Source organism: Schizophyllum commune, assembly GCF_000143185.2.
Source record: "Schizophyllum commune H4-8 unplaced genomic scaffold SCHCOscaffold_15, whole genome shotgun sequence".
NCBI lineage: Eukaryota > Fungi > Basidiomycota > Agaricomycetes > Agaricales > Schizophyllaceae > Schizophyllum > Schizophyllum commune.
Window position 1 is genome coordinate 335545 of NW_026089552.1, and position 19310 is coordinate 354854.

General features: G+C 56.7%; 7 protein-coding genes across 7 annotated transcripts; 1 reads left to right on the forward strand and 6 right to left on the reverse strand.

Moving 5' to 3' along the window:
- Positions 1-608: 608 nt before the first annotated feature.
- SCHCODRAFT_02643896 (uncharacterized protein) lies at positions 609-1847 on the reverse strand. The gene is made up of 3 exons (XM_003026747.2): positions 1485-1847; positions 1067-1422; positions 609-999 (listed from the first exon to the last, which is right to left on the reverse strand). Exons 1-3 carry the CDS (start codon positions 1757-1759, stop codon positions 932-934), a joined length of 699 nt encoding a protein of 232 aa, XP_003026793.1. The 5' UTR covers positions 1760-1847; the 3' UTR covers positions 609-931.
- A 103-nt stretch (positions 1848-1950) lies between these two features.
- Positions 1951-3516, reverse strand: SCHCODRAFT_02643899 (acyl-CoA N-acyltransferase). Its single transcript, XM_003026748.2, has 5 exons — positions 3401-3516; positions 3300-3339; positions 2606-3239; positions 2295-2550; positions 1951-2129 (listed from the first exon to the last, which is right to left on the reverse strand). The coding sequence occupies exons 1-5, from the start codon at positions 3474-3476 to the stop codon at positions 2014-2016; spliced, it is 1122 nt and encodes a 373-aa protein (XP_003026794.2). The 5' UTR covers positions 3477-3516; the 3' UTR covers positions 1951-2013.
- Positions 3517-3592: 76 nt separating this feature from the next.
- SCHCODRAFT_02643902 (glycoside hydrolase family 95 protein) lies at positions 3593-7176 on the reverse strand. Its single transcript, XM_050346364.1, has 17 exons — positions 6947-7176; positions 6814-6896; positions 6642-6750; positions 6553-6591; positions 6368-6503; positions 5615-6312; positions 5534-5539; positions 5394-5479; positions 5256-5339; positions 5151-5205; positions 5079-5095; positions 4952-5029; positions 4781-4889; positions 4637-4732; positions 4524-4589; positions 4169-4455; positions 3593-4088 (listed from the first exon to the last, which is right to left on the reverse strand). The coding sequence occupies exons 1-17, from the start codon at positions 7113-7115 to the stop codon at positions 3702-3704; spliced, it is 2505 nt and encodes an 834-aa protein (XP_050197267.1). The 5' UTR covers positions 7116-7176; the 3' UTR covers positions 3593-3701.
- A 639-nt stretch (positions 7177-7815) lies between these two features.
- Positions 7816-11331, forward strand: SCHCODRAFT_02557169 (uncharacterized protein; the record flags this gene model as incomplete). Its single annotated transcript, XM_003026651.2, has 6 exons — positions 7816-9057; positions 9107-9260; positions 9315-9678; positions 9976-10300; positions 10570-10688; positions 10863-11331. Exons 1-6 carry the CDS (start codon positions 7855-7857, stop codon positions 11329-11331), a joined length of 2634 nt encoding a protein of 877 aa, XP_003026697.1. The 5' UTR covers positions 7816-7854.
- A 293-nt stretch (positions 11332-11624) lies between these two features.
- On the reverse strand, positions 11625-14414 carry SCHCODRAFT_02643909 (uncharacterized protein). Its single transcript, XM_003026750.2, has 6 exons — positions 14156-14414; positions 14021-14097; positions 13943-13966; positions 13410-13887; positions 11953-13357; positions 11625-11897 (listed from the first exon to the last, which is right to left on the reverse strand). The coding sequence occupies exons 1-5, from the start codon at positions 14360-14362 to the stop codon at positions 12908-12910; spliced, it is 1236 nt and encodes a 411-aa protein (XP_003026796.1). The 5' UTR covers positions 14363-14414; the 3' UTR covers positions 11625-11897; positions 11953-12907.
- A 584-nt stretch (positions 14415-14998) lies between these two features.
- Positions 14999-15531, reverse strand: SCHCODRAFT_02119847 (uncharacterized protein). The gene has a single exon (XM_050341853.1). It carries the CDS (start codon positions 15434-15436, stop codon positions 15167-15169), a length of 270 nt encoding a protein of 89 aa, XP_050197268.1. The 5' UTR covers positions 15437-15531; the 3' UTR covers positions 14999-15166.
- A 1953-nt stretch (positions 15532-17484) lies between these two features.
- On the reverse strand, positions 17485-18072 carry SCHCODRAFT_01136828 (nucleotide excision repair, TFIIH, subunit). The gene is made up of 4 exons (XM_003026751.2): positions 18014-18072; positions 17882-17943; positions 17729-17820; positions 17485-17669 (listed from the first exon to the last, which is right to left on the reverse strand). Exons 1-4 carry the CDS (start codon positions 18043-18045, stop codon positions 17637-17639), a joined length of 219 nt encoding a protein of 72 aa, XP_003026797.1. The 5' UTR covers positions 18046-18072; the 3' UTR covers positions 17485-17636.
- Between the last annotated feature and the right edge of the window lie 1238 nt (positions 18073-19310).

The following is a 19310-nucleotide window of genomic DNA, read 5'->3' on the forward strand; positions in this document are numbered from 1 at the left end:
TGTTTGGATTGCAAACCGTCCCAGGAAAGGCGTCAGCGTCAGGCAGAAGGGAGAAGAATCTGCGTCAAACAGAAGGGCGCGCTACAATTGGTCGCGACGCTGAGGAAGTCTCGGAAGGTCGAAGAACGCAAGCAGAACGTGCGATATCTTCTCGAATGCCAGTCACGGTCTAATACATTGGTGAGGCTCTGGCAGGCATCCTCGAATGCCGGTCGTGCTTGGAAGTCGTCTATGAGTCGTGTTCACTCTAAGGGCTCCCGGGACTCAACCCGTCGGTCAGGGCGTTCACCCTAATCATTGCCATACCTTCGGGCTCTCCCACTCTTGCCGCAGAGTTCAAGGCTCTGGTTGGCGATCTCCTTTGTGCCGCCGTTTGCTTGGATTGGAAAAAGTCCCGAACGCCCGAGCAGAGCTACGCGCACTATGCGAAGTCGTCAGGCTCGCCAGACGAATCAATTGCAAGCACTCACCTAGGCTCTCCACGAGTGAATACCTATGGATAGTTAGTAGATAGACAGAACACGTACCTCCTGATGAATTGGTCCGCGCACTTGTGTCCAGCGCAGGCGCAGTGAGCGTCACCCACATCGAGTCGACGTCCTAAGCATCCGTTATCCATGAATCCAGAATCGTAGCTCGCGAGATGATATGCTACATAAATTACAGCCATAAACCTATATCCGGACCAAATGATATGCGCCGAGGGGGAAGATATATGTGTTCGAAGGGAGACGGATGAATCCCCGCGGGCCACCGTCGCAAACCCTGGTCTGCTCCCGGAGGGCAAGCAAGAGAACAAGCTCGCGCGGAAAGAGCCCAGGAAACCCCCAGTGAGAGCCCGAAAGACTCGAAAGGCGGGAGAATGGCGGTCCGATAGGTATATGCGGTCCTTCGTCAGTGGGTAAGTAGCAGAATGTCATGTCGTGTCGTGTCATGTCTTGAAGATGATGATGAGGATGAGCAGTATCAAGATGAGGGCGGCAATAATGACGGTAGATCCTAATGGACGAAATGCAAGTCGCCGTCAGCAAACATCTACATGAACAAGCGCATACACCCCACGCACCATTATTCTTCGCGCCCTTCGCAAAACGGTCTAACCTCCTCCTCGCACCGCTCATACGGTCATGCGTGCGGTCAATGTCCGTGTCGAGCTCCGACAGAAGCCCGTGGTGCACGTCGAGCTCGTCGTTGATCTGGATTGAGAGGTCCCGCTGCCGGTTGATCGAGTGCGAGAGGCGGTCGAGGTGCTCGTCCTGGGTGTTCATCATCCGTTGCTGCGTTTGTAGAAGGATACTAGGGTCCTCATTCGCGTCGGGGTCGTCCGTGTAGGGCGTCATGGGCTCTGGGGAGCGACTTGGCACTTGGGGGATGAGGGAGGCGGTGGGGGACGGCGTTCGTTGTGCTTCTGGGGGGTCCAAGCTGGTGGACAGACGCCGTGTTAGCTCTCCCTCATGCTACGTCGTATAACGTATTCCACGCACCTCTCCACCTGGCTATCCTCCCCGAGCATCCCGCGCATGCGCTCGTACTGATTCCGGAGCAGCGAGACCGCCTCCGTGCGCCCGTCCTTCGCCTCGAGCGCGCGGATGCCATCGCGCAGCTGCGCCAGGTTCCGGTTAATCTGCTCCGCATTGCGCGTGTACTGCTCGCTGTTCGGCGCGCCGGAGACGAAGGACGGCAGCGTCTGTTGCCGCTGTCGCTCGAGCAGGAGGGACAGCGTTTGGGTTGACACCGAGGTCAGTTTCGCGAGAGACATGTCCCCAGTGAGTCGTGAGTCGCAATGAGGGAAGAAGGTTGGTTCGGTATGAGATTGATAGCAGGTCCGCTTCAGCTCACGGTCGCCGTCGCCGACGACGTGCCCAAGTTACACCGCGACGCCACATAATCATACACTATTTGGTCGTTTATCAGCTTTGTTTGTTCAGTTTCTCACCAAAGTGAAAAGTTGTTTTTCCCCGTCCTCGGATGAGAGAAGATATCGATACATTATTTCTATCTTAACAACAGGGTTTACCCCCTGTACGCTACCCTAGCAGCAGCTAACCAGAATTCTTTACCTCCCACCTCGTTCCACCCAAGGGGACCCAGATCGCACTCAGCGCAAGTGAGCAACTTCATTGAGGCGCCTGTGCGATAGTCAGCATACAATACTTAACAGGGAAACCAGGAAAGAGTAGCGGCAGTGCAGACGAGGGGTGCATGCGGAAAGAAAGCACCCAAGACCGGGCACGGTAAGGACCCACTCAACACAAACGCACTCTTCGTATCCAAAGATGAAGAAGCCCGCTCACCTCCCTTCTCCGCACTCGGAATCGTATTCGAGAACCCAATGTTCTCAAACGTCATCATCGACCCGGTCACCAGCCACCACTGCGTCGTCTCCGGCGGCGGAGGCAGGGCGGCGAGGTGGGGATTGGGGGCACTACCCGCCGGCTCCATATGTACCGACGCCCTCTCCGTCCACGTCGCGGCCCCGGCCTTCAAGATGATGCTTCCGCAGCCTTCGCGCGGGCAGAGCAGGTCGTGTTTGTTGACCATTGCACCTGGCTAGGGTAAAGTCAGCTACGGTGGCCGACATCAGAGAGGGATGACAAGCGCGTACCTTGTCCGCACTCGCCTCCACCACATCCGCCATCCCGCCTGGCAGCTCACTGAGCAGCTTTCCGGACGGCCTTGTACGCGTCGAGGAGCGCTGGAGAGCCTCGAACAGCCCGGGCGGGAGGGACTGCGGTTGTTGAGGATCGCTCTGCGCAGGTGGTGCTTGAGGTGCTGGTGGCACAGCTTGTGCAGGCGGGAGCTCCTTCGCCGCCTCGCGCGACAGCACACCCTCCCTCAACTCCCTCTTCATCTCAAACCACGGCCGTGCCCCATGCTGCACCTTGCTCGGTCCGACCAGCGTGAACCCGGCCTTCTCGTACAGCGGGACGAGGTCGTCGTGCGCGATGAGGAGGATGCGGGTGTAGGGTGTGCTCATCTGTGACTCCAGCCTCGCGACGTACTCCTTGAGCAGCCGAAGCGCAATCCCTCGCCGCCTGTACTCCGGCGCGACGCACACGGAGTGAATGCACACGGAGGACGCGCCGGGGACGTGATTGGACATGGACTCGTGCGTGAGTGTCGACGCAGGAGAGGTGGTGGCGCAGATATAGCCGATGAGGGTGCGAGATGGCGTGCCATCCGGGCGTGCAGGCAGATAGGCGCCTAAGAAGAGATCGGGCGCCTGGGATTGGCGATATCTGTAGAGAGGCTTTGTCGGCGTTCCATACTACCGAGGTGTACAGCCATACATGACGCACCTGAATCCTTCCAGGGTCGCCGCCTCATCCTCTGGGTAGCCTGAAAGGACAATACGATCCGTCCATCATCGCGCGTGTTGACGGGAGTGGATGTCACTGACTGGCTTTCTCGATGGCGATGGCGGTCTCGAGATCGGAGGCGGGGACGGGGGCGAAGAGGAGGTCGAGGTCGGCCATGGTGCTCAGGTTCTGATTCGAGAGCCGAAGGTGGAGGAACAGGAAAAGCAGAGGGTGTCGGACGCGCGCGCCGACGCGTCGATGATGCGGGTCTCGTGATGTGGGTGAAGTGGACCCACAAGTTCAAGTCCGACTCGTCCGATGTTGAGCTGATCGAATAAGCAGAGCTACCAAGCAACCAACAATCCACAGGTAGAATACAGTAGTTCGAGAAGTAATTCCTGACTATATATTCACCACCATGCCCGGCTCCGTCCTAAACTCCTTCACCACGTCCCCTCCTACAGCGATCCTTACATCCCTATCCCTCGCATTCTCCGCCACCACGATCGTCGCGCTCTCCAGCTTCCCTCCACTCCACGACGTATCGATCGACATCCCACCTCGCAGCCTCGCGCCAGTGATCGCGCCAGAAGACCACTGTTCAGGCAGCGCAGGCAACAGCGTCACCACCAGCGCCTCGTCCCAAGTCGCCGTATCCGGCACCTGGATCAGCGCGTTAAGCACCGCACCGGGATGTCCCAGATTCGCGTCGATCTGGAAGGTCGAGTTGGCGACGCCGGGGGTGTAGACGCCGAGGAGGTTGGGGCCGAAATTCGAGGCGATGGCGTACTGAGGTAGTTGGAATCAGGAGTGGAGGTGGCAGTGGGGATGACAGTGAGCCTCAGCTAATTTCCCGCACGACCACTCACCGTCAACTGATGATAGAATTTCTCTGCGTCCCCCAACTGCGCCCACGCCGCCGCGCGCCACATCTTCTCCCAGCCCGCGTTCGCGTCCGGGCCCGATCCGTCGCCGCGGTGCGTGAGGCTGGTGCGCGCGGCGTCGAGGACTTGCTCCCGTGTGTATGATGCGTTCGAGGATGGGCTGTTCTGCAGGCTCGCATTGAACGAGGCGATCGCGTACCCGGAATACAGGCCAATGAGATGGGAAAGGTGCCTATGAGTATCGTCGGGGTCGTCCATGTCGACCTTCCATTCTGCAGAAGTATATGAGCGTCGAAGAAGAGGAAATCAGAGAGCGGACTAGTACTGGACGCGTTCTTACCTTGTAGCTGTTCCCAAGAACCGATATGAACCCCCTTGTCCATCTTGTCGCGAGTGTTCCGAATGGCTTCGCACGGTTGAGTGCGTCGTATGAGATTCGTCAACCAAACGCACCATCCAAGAAATCACCATCATTATCGCCAGCAGCCTCGTAGCCCTTCTCCGCCGCAATGAAGAGCTGCCACAGAAGCTGCTGGGAATGCGCGCAACCTATCACGACCTTCAGTTATTGAAAAGGCTTCCGTTACCGTTGCTCACCAAAGGTGACAGGCTGTTGTTCGGGCGAGTTGCAAGGCGCGACTATGAGGGAAGAGTCGTTGAAGTACTGATCCTCGATGAGCTTCTGGAGATGAAATTGTGCGGCGCCCTACTATCATATGAGCTCGTTGCTTTTCCATCGAGGCATGCTTTAGAAGACGCCCAGCGCACCTTCAGCAGCGGATAGCCCTGCGCCTTCCACCAATCAACATCGTTCGTATATTCAAAGTGGTCCCAGACGTGCATCATCTACGGGATGATGGGCTAGGATGAGCGTAGTTGAATGTCTCGTACGCACCATCCATGCATTCGCCTCTACACCGTGAATCAGTGACAATGAATATGAGGCTTGAGATCAAGGACTGCATACCAGGATAGTTCGCCGCCTGAGGATTCCCCCACTTCATCCCGGTGTGGCCAAAGATCTGCAGGTCAATCAGAAACTCCATCACTAGCTTCATTGACGATTACTCACGTTCAGCTCGTCATGCACCACCCACCCTTCATCGAAGTTGTACAAGTTTTGCGCCGTCTGCGTGCCTCGAGGGACCCACGTTTTCTGCCCGAGGGTTAGTGATGGCGGGCGAGGAACGGAATTGCAGAGAGAACGGACCTCGATGTAATCGAACATGGACTGCGTCACGTCCAGACCAGTCATCTCCGCGGACCAGAGGTTCATCTGGATGTTGATGTTCGCGTCTATCAGGTCGTCAGGCATGGTCCCGTCTTCGCACGAACCAATCGAGGACGTACGGTAATCTGCGATCTCCTGTCAGCCATCCCATCCGCCGCACTTTTCAAGTAAAAGGAGATCCAAGTCTCAAGTCAACATACCTGACCCCCACTGCGGTAAATACAGATGCGCCCATTTCCCCTGCAAGTTCGCCGGCAGCTTCCCCCTCGCGCTGCTCCACAATAGATACCTCCCATAACTGAACAGCAGCCACTCCAGATACGGATTCCCCTCGTCCGTCTCATACGCATCAATGAGCGCCGCGGTCGTCATATCCAGCTGCGGTGTCTGCCCGAGGTCGAGGGCGAACGTGTTCAACGTGGAGTCAGCAACGTCTTGTAGGTGCTCTTCGAGCAGGTCGGCGAAGGTGCTGTTTTGCAAGGATGACAAGCGCGAAAGCAAAGCATCGTGCGGGTCCTCGCCGCGGAAGGAGAAGTCGTGCGCCTCGTCGCCCGCGTCCATCGAGTATTCCGTGTCGCCGACCCAAACGATGGTGAGATCAGTACCGGAGGCGGAGAGCGTAGCGTTGAGGGTGTCGACGGAGGTGTCGTAGGGGTCCGCGGATGCGCAGGATACGGAGGAGTTTCCCGCTGACAGAGCGTGGAACAGGATCTCGTAGAGCATACCCGGCGCGCCGGCGAGGCCGCGGACTTGAAGGGTGGCGTCGTCGAGGCAGGTCACGTTTGGCGAGGGCAAGCCGATCTCAGGCGCGACGGAGAAGGCGTAGGTGATGTTCTGCGCGGCGGATGCCGAGGTTTGCTGCACGCAGGCTTGCGCTGGGTGCGAGCAGAATGTCGTCCTGAAGGCGACTGTAACTTAGCTGCAGGGGACGGGCGACTGAACACCCTACGCACCTGTCAATGTTGGCGTTCCCTTGAGTCCAGGTCGTACGCGCTATGGCTTGGTCAAGGTCGAGCCAGCGCCCATATCCAGCGATATCACCCGAGGTGCCCAACGTTGTGAAGAGGTAGCCCGCGCCGGCATATGAGCCTGTGGAGAAATCAGTGAATGAGGTCGCTCAAAAAACAGAGTCTATGACCATAGTGCGCCGTATTCGATTGCAATCCGCCCATCTGGTCTGGGAGAACTTGAGCCAATGACACCGAAAGCATCGACTGTTGGGCTTACCGTCAGCAATGGTCCCGTTCTCACTCGTGAATATAGCGCTTCGTATGCTAGCCATTGCAGCCCTCGTCGAGTCACGGTTCTCCGGTATCTTGTTGCCTCCGTTGTACGACTACGAACAACATCAGCTCAGATGCACAGGGGTAAGCAGTCACGGTCATAGAAGAAATCTTACCGGATCTTCAAACGGTCCACCAGACCAAAGAGACTCCAGGTTCAGCTGGGTGGTCTCGAGAGTTGTGCCACCAGGAGTCATAGCTACGGGCAATCGTTAGCACTTGCATTGAACAGGGAATGCTATCACGAACCTGCAATGTATCCGTTGCCAATGGGTAGATATTCCCGGCCCCAGTTGGTCCCGGGAGTGTCGTACCATAGCCCGTTTCCGGATGCTGGAAACCCATTCGGCGCAGCAAACACAATTCGTGTTGCTGCCAGCGTTTGAGCAGCTAAGACAGTCCCACGAGTCCACATCATCGGCGTCGGGCGAGGCGACAAGCCCTGGAGGGTCAGAAGGGAAATGCAGGAACTCGGCGACAGCGATCGTCAGCCCCACAACGGCTTTTCTAGTTTCGAGGATGTCCGGACTGCCGGCTTCTGAATATAATCGTGAGTAGCGCCCTGGCGCCACCTGACCGACGAAAGCACGTCGGCTACTTGTCGGTCACCCTTCCCCCAGATAACAAGACTTCGACACAGATGGAACAGCGGAAATGAGCCATTTATTGGAGAGTCGTGTTGCAGTGTGCGCATAGCGCATGTCAGCGTGCGTGCGATGGTTAGCACGGAAGGAGAAATTTAGCTTGATCTGCTAAAGAAGCCATGGTCGTTGCCAGAAAGATATGCAGCAAGGCTTCTCCGGAGGAAATGAGGAATTCTTAACTGGGAAAATCAAGGAGTGATAAACTAGTCGGCGACGCGTATGAGACCTACGCTGAGTTCATGATTTCGAGGGGGAGTGACAAGACGAGTCAGACAACTCGAGGGAGCAGTTGAGCAGTTCATTTGCATATAATATGTGGATAGTGACCGTGCGACGATGGCTGTGAAAGGCGGTAGGACATGATGAAGGCAGGAAGCAAGAGATGTTACTGTTTGTTTGGGCAAAACAGCTCATCTCACGTGATCTCTCTCTCTCGGCGTTCGGCGATTCCCGATAAACGCCACTTGTCCTGAACCTTTGTCTCCAAGTTCAGCGCGTCGTGCACGCCTGAACATGGCCGCGTCTCGCACCCATGAAATCTTGCGTATTCTGGACTTGCTCGAAGGAATTCAGCCCCGGACTCAGTCCAGACTGATTGCACTTCTGGCACTCGAGGATACCTTCTCAGAGCTGCAGATCGATCCTCTGGGGATACACGAGCATCAGCGTCAGCCCAAAGATCCACGAGTCGTCGGGGCGATTACTGCCACTCGGGCCATCACGCGTGCTCTCACCTTTACGATGGATAAGCCAGATCTGCAATCTATCCGTGATTCCGCTGTGCACTGCACCCGCCGCTGGTGGTTCTCACTCCTTCGCTGGCTCGACTTTATCCATCCCAAACAGCAGTGTATTCGCTTCGATGGTAGAATCGCAGAGGTGCTCGTGAGTGCGTACAGCGCACTGGTCACCTCCAAAGACGCGCTCCTCGATCTTATGGAAGAGACGCCAGAGTTCTTCAGTCTCTTATTCGATCTATGGCTGCATTACCCAGATTACACGAAGACTTCCGGCCGGTTCGAGCCTCTGGCTATGCACCTTTTCAGCTCCATCTCTTCGGCCGTCATGGTGCTCACTCTCTATGCTGATGCGGACGACAATACCATCGTCAGAGCACACTCCACGGCCGTCAGAGAAGCTATGCTCGTTACGAGGATGCGACCCAAGCATATGTACAAGCGTGCTGTGCAGTACATGCAATACTGCAGGAACGCGGGGGGGACACTAGTGTATGGCGTATGCTCGATTCAATTGCGTACCCTCACCTACCTGGTCAAGGGTGCTCTACCCATACCGCGTCACTCCAGAAAGACCATCGACCTCCTCGTCGATTTGATTCGCGAGACGAACAGGGGGACTGATGAAGACGCGGCGGAAGCCACGGGCGCAGACGCGTGCGCGTTGTTGCACGACGTCTGGACAACCGATGAAGGCCATCGCTCGCTGATCCGAGCGCTGCAGAAGGGCCTGTTGCGGCTATTGATGGAGCTGAATTTCCAGACAAGCGGCAGGATCACTCACATCTTGTCCTACGTCTGTAAACGGTCCATATTCTTGCCCGTCGCACGCACTCTAGGAGAAGTCTGCCCTCAGTCCTCCTTCCGCTATGCCAAAATGCACAGCGAAGTCAACGGCACAGAAGTGGATATCCAACATCGCGAACGGCTTAAGGTCATGCACAGCCTTTTGCCTGAGAAACTATGCGGCAACGAGGAGGTCCGTCCAGCATGGAATAAATACCGGGAAAAGTACTGATGACTTCCAGTGTGGCTACGTTCTCGTTGACGAGCAACGCCGGATGAAGGCTTGCCGCTGCTTTCGCGTCAGGTACTGCTCGCGCGACTGTCAGGAAGCGCACTGGCCGGTACATCGACTGACCTGCCAGTACAAGACCCGGACTCGCTTTACCATGAGAATGGGTGCGCATGGATCAAGCTCCACATATACCTGCTTCTGACACATACCTTCTGAAGGCGAACTCCGTCCCATCGAGATACAATACGCGGCGAGCCTTGCCTTACTATACCTCGAACGAGCCGGCCGCACCATCGTCTCCGAGATCGACGCGCACCTCGCGAGACTCGCCGACCCATCTGAGAAGCGGATCTTCGTCGTGAAGATCGACTTCCTCAACGAAATCTTGCCCCGGCACGAGATTGACGCATTCTCGCAGGAGGACCTTTTGAACCCGGTCATTCATCCTCACATCCCTCCGTCCACCAAAATCCTGAGGTCTCTGGTGCAGGTCGCGGCCGTCCTGGGGCGTGTCGGGGGGACGATGACGGCTATTGTGGCCAAGCCCAATGTCACGGTAGAGACCTTTCGGCGGCGGTATGGGTCGGTGACAAGCAGTTCGCGTTGACTTCAGGATGTAGTGATTTCCTGATGTATACAATTCAAGGCAGACGTATCGGATGATCTACAGGTGATTTACGACCGGGTGACGACCTAGACTTGTACCGCCAAGAAATCCCCATTTCGCAGAGGATTCTCTATCGTACTGATACTGATAGAATATGAGCCTATCGACGAGTGACGAGAACAAAACGCGGATTCGTACGAGAGCATCTGATAAGATTCACTTCAGGGCTCACCAGCTAGACCGAAAATCAGCCAGTGTCTCTAATCGCGCAGTCGGCAGAGGAACTCACGGAGACCATCTATAGCGACGGATAGTCGACTGGACCTCTTCGTCCGAGGCAGCAGCTCGTGCACACGGTTCATCGCAGCGGCGCAGTTGTACATGGTGCAGCCCGTCTCTGTCACTGCCGGGTCAATTTCCACCTTCACTTCGATGTGCACGGCATCGAAGCGCCCTTGCACGCCTAAAGTCTCATCCAGGAGTGAATATTCTTGCGACTGGGCGTCGACAGACTCGTACATGTCGACGGTGTCATTCACCACCGCGTCGTCCTCTTCGAGGAAGGCTAGCTCCAGCAGAACTTGTGATGTGCCGACGGTAGCGAGTGTATCACGCAGCCATTCGAACGCACGCGAGAACAGATACATCCGATGAATGCCAAGCCGGCGCAAAGAGCTAAGCATTGATAGGTCCTGGCGGTCGTCGCTGGTCGCTGTGATACACATATTAGTTTCAGGACAGAGCAAAAGCCACGGGAACGCACGAGAATCCGGGCAGATCATATCCAGATGGGAAAGAGTTTCCTTGCATATCTGCAGTATGCGACTTATCTCGTGGGGACTGCTATACATACGACTGACGTCCAGCCGCACAAGATGGTGAAAGTAAAAGGGAGTGTGTATGAGGAAGAACGGGTACAGAAGCCTCGTGTTGCGGCTCGAGGCCAACTCGAGGTGTTCCACCCTCGGCAGTCCTACCCTTGGCAGTAGATGTGCAGGGGGAACTGCGAGGAGATCTGTTTCGTAGTTGCTGAGGGCATCATAGCAGGAGAGGTGCCGAAGGCGAGGCATCTTTTCAATGGTCGCCAGAGGGAACTCTATTGAAGACAGACGCAGGGACGTCAATGAGGGAAGATCCAGAGCCTTCAAAATGCTATCAGGCGGCCTGCGCAAGGCTGCGCCATCCGATCTGATCTCCAGGCTTTCCAGGTTTCGCAACAATGGCAGAATATGCAGGATGGAATCGTCCGTGTTCGTGACATAGTGCGGGCCTCGCTCCCGCGTGAACTCCAGAACGAGCTCGCGGATATAGTCCGCGAGACAAGGGGTCGCGCGCAAGACCTCCAGCAGCCGCTGCGGAGCAGTCAAGGCCGTTGGATCCTCCCGTACCGCCGCGTATTCTTCCGGCAGACGAAGCCTAATGCGGGAGAAGAGACATTGCTGTATCTGCGTGCGCATGCTTCGAAGCGCGAGAGCACATTGCTCGAGAGAGTCGTAATCCTCGGAGGCGCTAAGGTCTTCTACGATGAGGCTGATGAGCTCTGGCGGCAGAGCTGGCCCGTCACTCGAATCGATGCCCTGCATCTGTGTCTCGGGCTGATGATCACAATTGTCAGGAAATACAAGTAGTTTCAGCAGTCTCGCAGCTTACTTACTTGTACAAGATGTCCTGTATAAGCTCACCGATGACCGGGGCCTTTGAATGCCTGTACGAAAACACGAGCGAAGAACGCGACTGCAGTACTTGCCAACACGTTTCTCGGCAAATCCCGGTCATCACGTGAAGCAAAATTCAACTTTTACTTTCTCTCTCTCTGCCCTGCCAGAATTACCGGTCGTGCTACACCAGGCCACACCGCGCCAGCAAGCAGCGCTTCGTGACCTCGGGCCCAATACAGCTTACCTTTACGAACATGAAGCCTCTGGAAACCTTGCTCGCACGCCAAATTTGACCAGAAAACATCTGGTTCTGACTATACACAGGTAACATTGTCCGAGAGCTATGATACACGCAAGCAACCGTCCGAGCTACTGTCGTACAGAAGTGAATTGCCCGAGCTCGGGCGATGACAAGACATGTACCGATGGAAGAGGTCGTGGGCGACGTATATACACGAAAGCGAGGATGGAGAGATTGTCTCTTAGGCGTCGATCAGGATGAAGAGTCGATCCCTGATCTGTGGCAAAACCCAAGCCTAGAGCAATCAGTTCAGCTTCGTGTCACCGAGGGACCGCGCACAAACGACTCACCTGTCAATGGGAGATGCCATCGATGCCTCAAAAGACGTAGAGGCAGGTAGGCAATACAATAGTCGTACAAGCAAGGGACATCAGAATATATGTGGTTTTGTGTTTATCGTAATCGGCAGCTGAAGCAAACACGACGTAGGCGCGCTCGCACTGCGATAGGCGTGACAAGGAAGACCAAGAAAAAGTGACCAAAGCCAACCCCGGCACGAGATGCGCGTCGAGGAGAGCGTGAAGAAGAGACCAGCGCGTCGAGAATGGCGCGAAGGAGAAGGAAAAAGTCGTAACAATCATAAATATACTCGTGGCGCACAACGAGTTTTACTGATCGCAACCCCAAGGATTACGGCCAGTGGAGGGGACCGCGGTACGACCGACGCTTGTGGACGCCGGTCAACCAACGCCAGGTGCCAGTAAAGCCAACGCCGAAGCGCCAGCCCGACCAGCGCCGAGGCGCCGATACCGCCAACGTCAATGTGCCGGTGTCACCGACGCAGAGACGCTAGCAAACCGCGGAGAAGCATGACGGGCATGCTGAGGTAAGGAGTGTTGAGAGTCGAGAAATCCTGCTTGGACAGGCTGAAGATGATCCTGTGTGGACAGGTGAGAGATTACAACATGAGCCGAGAACACAACTGGCGAAGACACGCGCGCGAAGACCGAAAATTGTGCGCGCGCTCCTCCCGTGCATGAGACCAAGGCAAAGAGCGAGCGAGTGAGTGATATCCGATATTCCAATGAAGCCGATGTGTGCAACGACGAGCAGGAGCCGCCGATGCCGATGCATAATCCAGAAACCATTGAACGTTGAAGTGGTCACAATATGACCGCGCAGGGGACCAGGAATCATCCATTGCGACGTTTGCCCGCCGCGACCGACGGATGTACGAGCAGCCATCACAGCAAAGAGGCCTCCAGCACTGCCAAACTGCAACCTCAGAGGCAGCCAAACGGCCGCTCACTGCACGAGAACGCCGAACTCGGAGCCAGGACCGCCCGCGGGAAGCACTCCAGGAAGCATGCCGCCGCTGTAGTTGCTACCGCCGGCGCCTGCCTGCTGTATCAAAGGCATGAGCGTCGGCACGACGGTGGGATGGTTGATCTCCTTCAGGACTGCTTCAACGAGGAACTCCGACTCCTGGCGCTTCTGCCGCTCGACGTTGAGCTCAATCTCCTTCATCATGAGGTGGGCGGAGACGCTGCCCTCTGTGGGACGTGCAGCCCACGAAGACGGGTCAACACGGGCGAGGTCATCCATGAGGGTCTTCTCCTGGATCTTGAGGTACTGAAGGTTGCGCTCCAGGTCGGAGAGCTCGTGCGAGAGGTCGTGGAGCGACGGCGGGGGCGTGCTGGCCTTGACAAAGCGGTCCTTGCCCGTCGCCCCGTAGCGGAAGTCAACCTTGGTGCCCTGGAAAGGTTGGTCAGCACACGAGAAGTGGGTTGAGTCAACCCACACGCACGACTAAGGGACGCGTCGGCCCTCGGTTCTTGTCATGAGGGCGGCTGCGGTCCTTGTGGTCGGGCCTGCCAGCGTAACGGCGTGGCGGCGGGGACGGAGAGCGCTGGTAACGGTTGGACGCAAAGCGGTCGTCACGGCGCGTGTCGGACTCTTCTTCATAACGGCCCATGGGCTTCATCGGACTATTCATCTGGGGATCGAAAGGACTGTACCCAGGGGTCGAGTAGGGGGAACGCAAGTTGCGGGGGCTGCGCGAGCGCATGCGGGCGTCGTAGTTGCGCTTCCTGGGGACTGGGGAGCGCGAGCGACGGCGCCTGTCGGAAGACATGCTGCGACGGACGGACATGCGAGCAATACCGCGCCGAATGTCGCGATCGTCGGGCGGGGGAGAGCGCGGGCGACCGGCCTTCTCAAAAGCCCTCAACTGGACCTCGAGCTTCCTGCGCTGCTTCTCCGGGACTTGCTCCCAAGGTACGAGCCTGTGGCACGCGTGATCAGTACAGACGTATTCCCGATCAGTACGGACACACGCACTGGCGCCTCATTCTGACATCGTTTCTGGAGGGAGCTGAGGATGTCGTGTACTTTGGGGGAAGCGTAGGATGTACTCACAGGCCCATGTTCTCGAAGATCCCGCGCATCGTGTCAGGGTCTTGACCAAAAAATTGACAGACACGGTCTGGTAAGGTCTGGTCGCGAGGCGCCGCGATTAGCGCTGTGGGGGAACCGCAGAACGTGTGCACGCACCGAGCCCGGGATGAAGTACCAAGAGAACCTAAAGCCGTCCTTGCTGCTGCTTGGCCTGGTAATGGTGTCGATGGGGGGATGGGGCAGCTTGTGTGGATCCAAATCCTTTCCAATCGCGACGGCGACGCTCTCAATGGACATGCCGCACAACGGCGCCGCCTTGTACGGTTTATAGACGAACTCGCACGCGATCTCGAGTATCGACATTGCCTTGATGATGGGCGCAAGAGACAAGGGGCGCGAGAGCGGTGGGATGGATGGCTCGTACCCACGCAAACGCGTGACCTTATAAGCAGCGCCCTCGGCATTTACCGACCCCGGTCCGCTGCCGCCGGAGGAACTTTGTCGCCCGTTGTGGAAGGCCGCCAGATCCTCCGGATCCAATTCACCCGTCCCAGATGGGCATCGATGGTCTATCATCACCGTCTCCTCAAGCCTCGTGCTGATATGAACAATAGACAGGCGAAAGCTCTGGCTTCGCTCACGCTTCTTTTTGTGTTTTTCTGGCGGTCCAATCGCCCTCGGCGCGCCTTGACCCGTCCTTCACACCTTTTCTCAGTGCTCGGACGCACTGCAGCAGTCAATCGACTAACAGCGAGTCAGTGCCGAGCGCCTCCATCGGGCCTTAGGGGCTGCTCATTGTCGCCCTGGGAGTCTTACATGAACCATTCATAGAAGCACATCGCCTCGCGGACGCAGCGCGATGTCACTCAAGGTGACACGAACATTGTACATATCCCCGCATGGCAATCACACCTCTTCCTGGACGCCGGTGAGCCGCCTGGCCTGATGCCCTGACATCCTCCACAGTCAGTTCACATCGGCGCTTCATTGCGCGCGAATCAAGCCACCGCTTGCGAAGGGTGCCCTGCACCGCTTGCAAAGTATCAATTCCCCGGACGACCGTGTAATCACCAGCCTGACCCACGACGGACTGACGTGTAAGAAGGCGAAGCGAGTGTTGGCCGCGCGCTGCCGTGGCTAGCCGCGTCTATCCGTCCCCTGGGCCTCTCAGGTCGTAGATGCGGTGACCTCTTCCGCCGTCTGCTGACTACTCCATCTTCTCGCATGCAACATTGTCCCCTTCCTCTGCCTCCCACTAGCGAGCGATACATGTGGCAAGGCCGCTAACGCGCGGGCGCCTGATACACGCACAGCTTCCCGGCAGAAAACCCTCAATCTGGACGCTGCCTTAGTTCGGTTCGTCTCTGTGCTGACTCTCCGTTCACAATTGGCAAGGTCTTGCATTATCTGATAGTCCGCGCAGGCATCCCTTTCCATCCTTACGGTCCACGCACAAATCCGTCGCTACATCTTTCCCTTCTATCGTCCGTTTCTTGCTGACCACGCACAGGTTCTTCGCTGCTTCCATTGTTACAAAGTCAGCCGCTCTCTTCGCTCGACTTCGCCGCTTTCGTGGCTCCTTCCATTGTTTCCCAGCAGATGCCTGAAGCTATCGGACCTCCCCTCGTCACACCGCTAGAGTCGTCCGTATAGGCCACCAATGAACCTGTCCTGTCTCTTCAAGGCTCCAACGCATGTCGTCTTCGCCCGGTACGTCAACCCGACTTTGGTTTTCCCCTTCGGCCGGTCTACGCGCCCTCACCATCGCCCGTAAGCCTATGCCACAGCATCCTTTCCCGTCATCCCTCGAGACACTCAGTGAGCCATTCACTAGACTTCCCGCAATCCACGGCGTCTCCCGCGGCATGATTTGAGGCGTCAACGTTCCGGCGGTCCATGGTTTGAGGCGCAGTGACTTACGACGCTCCTGCAAGGTCCTCAACAAACTGTCTACCTCAACAGCTACGTTCAACGGCACCGAGTACGCTCATCCGAGCCCGTCCACCGTGATACTTCGTGCTATAGTCGACTCATCGGCTTCAGTCTTGCAGCGTTTTCGCCCTCGTCCCCCGCGTCGGCCGACGCATTAACACAGCCCGGTATTCCGTGACGATGTACATACTAAATCAGCTTATTGTCAAGTGCGTGGGTGTTCAGCCCCTCTCGTCGGGTTCAGGACGCCAGCAAGTCAACTGTGGTCTATTGAGCGTTTGCGACTAGTACGTCTCTTGGTGCCACAATTCTCAGATTGTCACAAAATTATGCGTGTCCGCCACGTTGAAGCCTCATGTTCTTCATACCTTCCCGAAACCCTGCTTCCCCTGCGCCGCGCTTCGCGGATTTAGCTCCTGTGAGGGTTGCCGATTGACGAGCGCCTCGTTTCCGATGTCTATCTCGCAACGTGACCAGAAGCAGCTGATCTCGTCGCTCCCCCAGCGGATGGGCTTCACTGCGCAAGCCAGAACGTCCGACTGCCTTCGTAGAAGAGCTGTCGAGTTGCCACTCCGCCTCAAGCAAGCCGGCTCGATCGCACGGGCCGGCACCTTACCTGCACCGCACTCCCCGATCCCGAAAGACAATAGAGGCGCCAAGCAATTGAGTCGACAGCCGCTATCCCCATCCTGTTGAACATTGTCTCTCACGATGACGCGCTTCGCTGGCGTGCGGAGGGTCTGCCTATTGATACCGTGGGCCGCCACAATTGACTGTGCAGGACTGGCGGAGACTGGCGGTTGATCCCGCGGGACTGGCCACTGATATCGCGGGACTGGTCATCGACACCGTGGGTCGGTATGATCAAATCTGCGGCTCAGGCAATTCAGTCTGCGGGCCAGGCGCCACCGTTCCCAGGTGCATTTGAATCCAGGTAGGCTTCGTTGAACTGCGCCACGCTTCCCTTGGACATTGTACGCGCTTCGATTGAACATTGTACGCCGCTTCGCAAGGGCTACCCGACCACCTGACGCTTCTCCGCCACATTGTACGCATCTTTCTCTCTCACCACCTCATACCGTGTACCTCATTGCCGCACACCGTGCTCTCCGTCATCACACACCGTTTTCCCAGTCGCAGCGCGATCTTACTCACCCGCGACCCACGTCCCTCGCGACGCAGCCTTGTTCCCATTCAGAGGTGTTCTGCTCAGCCACCCCACGCCTGCGCCACGCGTCCCAACAGAAGCATCCTGGCCGCATGGCAAGCTCAGTTACGGTAAGTTAAGTTACTGACAGTTACGCACAAGCGCTCGGAGTCAGAACAGATCTCTGCCAATCTCTGCCACTCCCTGCCATCGATACAACCCTTGTGGCCGGATCTGGGCGATCTCAAGCGCTCTCACAGTGTGACTGCTTGCCTGTGACAGGACAGAAGTTCAACCGTGGGAGCGCATTTCGGCAACCGCCGGTGCCTTCCCTGCCCGGTGACTGCGGCCCACCTTCGACAGCGACGCACATACCCTGCTTGGCAGCGCGTTGATACCTCCCCCTCGAACTTCGACGACACACGGACTTCGACTGGTCGAAACTGCCTGCTTTATCTCGCAAAGCTTGCGCATGCAAGACGGTCGCTGTACAAAAATGCATTCTAGCTCGTCATGACCGGGTGGACGACGGTCAAACTTGGCTTCGAAATATCGACTTCAGCCTTCGAGCGTGTACGTGTTTTTCTCGAGCTGAAAGTATCCGTCGGCTCAAGGGCCTCGGGTTTGCAAGAAATGAGACGGTGGCGCACCTCTGCCTCAAGCTCGCGGCGAACACGCCCTTCTTCGTCTGCTTTTATGACGATATGCCAGTCATCGAGGTCCTCGATAATAAAGCCGCCACCTACGCAAACACAATCCTCAGCAGCCAAGCCCGAAGCGCGCTCCTAGACAGGACAACTCACCTCCCCCAGACGAGTTATACTTCTCGTTGAGGATGAGCAAAATTTGCTTGACGGCCGGGTCGCTGAGAGGCAGTGAGCGAGACAGTTTACAGTCGAAACAATGAGATAGACACAACGAGCAATGAAGCTTACCAGGTGAGCAGCACACCGCGAATCGCCTTCATCCGCCGGCGAGTGGGCGCAGGACGCAAGCCTTTGTTGACTACTGTTTGCTTGAATGAATCCATGTGGGGTTAATGTCACAGCCGCGGTCACGGGCCTTTCCGGCGCGGTATTGCAGTTATCGGCTTGAAAAAATCGAAGGCCTTACTGTGCCACTTACCTCCCCCGAGCGCGATGAGGAGTATCCTTATATGGATGTCGGAAGGCTTCGATGTCTTTAACGAGGCTGCTCTTTGACAGAAGCCGACGAAGACAATGACCAGATCCTGCTCGAGGCCTTCGCAAAGACAGACACCTTCAGACCACTAAGAAGTGCGCGTTCATATTGTGAGTTGTCAATGGTCATTCGGGGTGGTTCTCTCTACACGACCTCCCAAAGGTCCCAAAGGTGGTCCGTAAGGGTTTCGCATGGATAGTGAACCCTACATTATGTTCTCTGCGCATACGCAAAGGCCTCTATGGCGCGTTAGGCGTTTACCAAGTCTCTTTTCACTTCAGCACGTCGGTAGCTGTCGAGAGAACCTTTTTCTCGTATCTAAGTTATCAGGCTGCGGTCAATTGCGCCTGGCATGAGGCAGAGTGCAGATGAAAGGACCGGCGCCCGGCAAATGCCGGTGACGCCACGCGATCGCCAACATGTGCGATCGCGCAGTGGCGCGTTGCTTTGAGGACACGCTCATCTCGTCTTTTCCATTGCTCGCTCCTGGTCTTCAGCTGACTCAGTATACAACATCTGGGGATGTCTCTGGCAACACAGGCGCAGCATTTGGCACGCATACATCCAGGTCCAACATCGGCAACACTTGCGCCCAGCGTTCATTGGGGCAGCAGCAACAAGACGAGTACAACGTATTACATCAATCGCATTCTACAAGCACTAAGGACGGCAGGACTAGCTCGCTTACGAAGGGCGTAACGGTTCGACTACCCATCTATATCGAGTTCGACTTTGGGGCTCTGACGACGGAATCTCCTCCAGTCTCTTCGCGTAACCGTGCGGCGATCTTTCAACTCTGTCGAGCTGAAGTCACTGCCTCAATGCTTCTCAAACTGATCTTGTCGCCGTAGACCAGCGCCACCGACGACAGGACCTTCTCGATATCTCCATCGCTTGCCAAGTTCATGATCGGAGGACTCTTTCGCCGTCAACACCCCCCTTCTCTTCACTTGCTCGTAGACCAGACAGATAAGAATCCTCGCTCGCACCCTAGCACGCTACCAAGACTGCGACTCCGATCGCCAGCCGACTTCGAGAGAGGCACTGCGC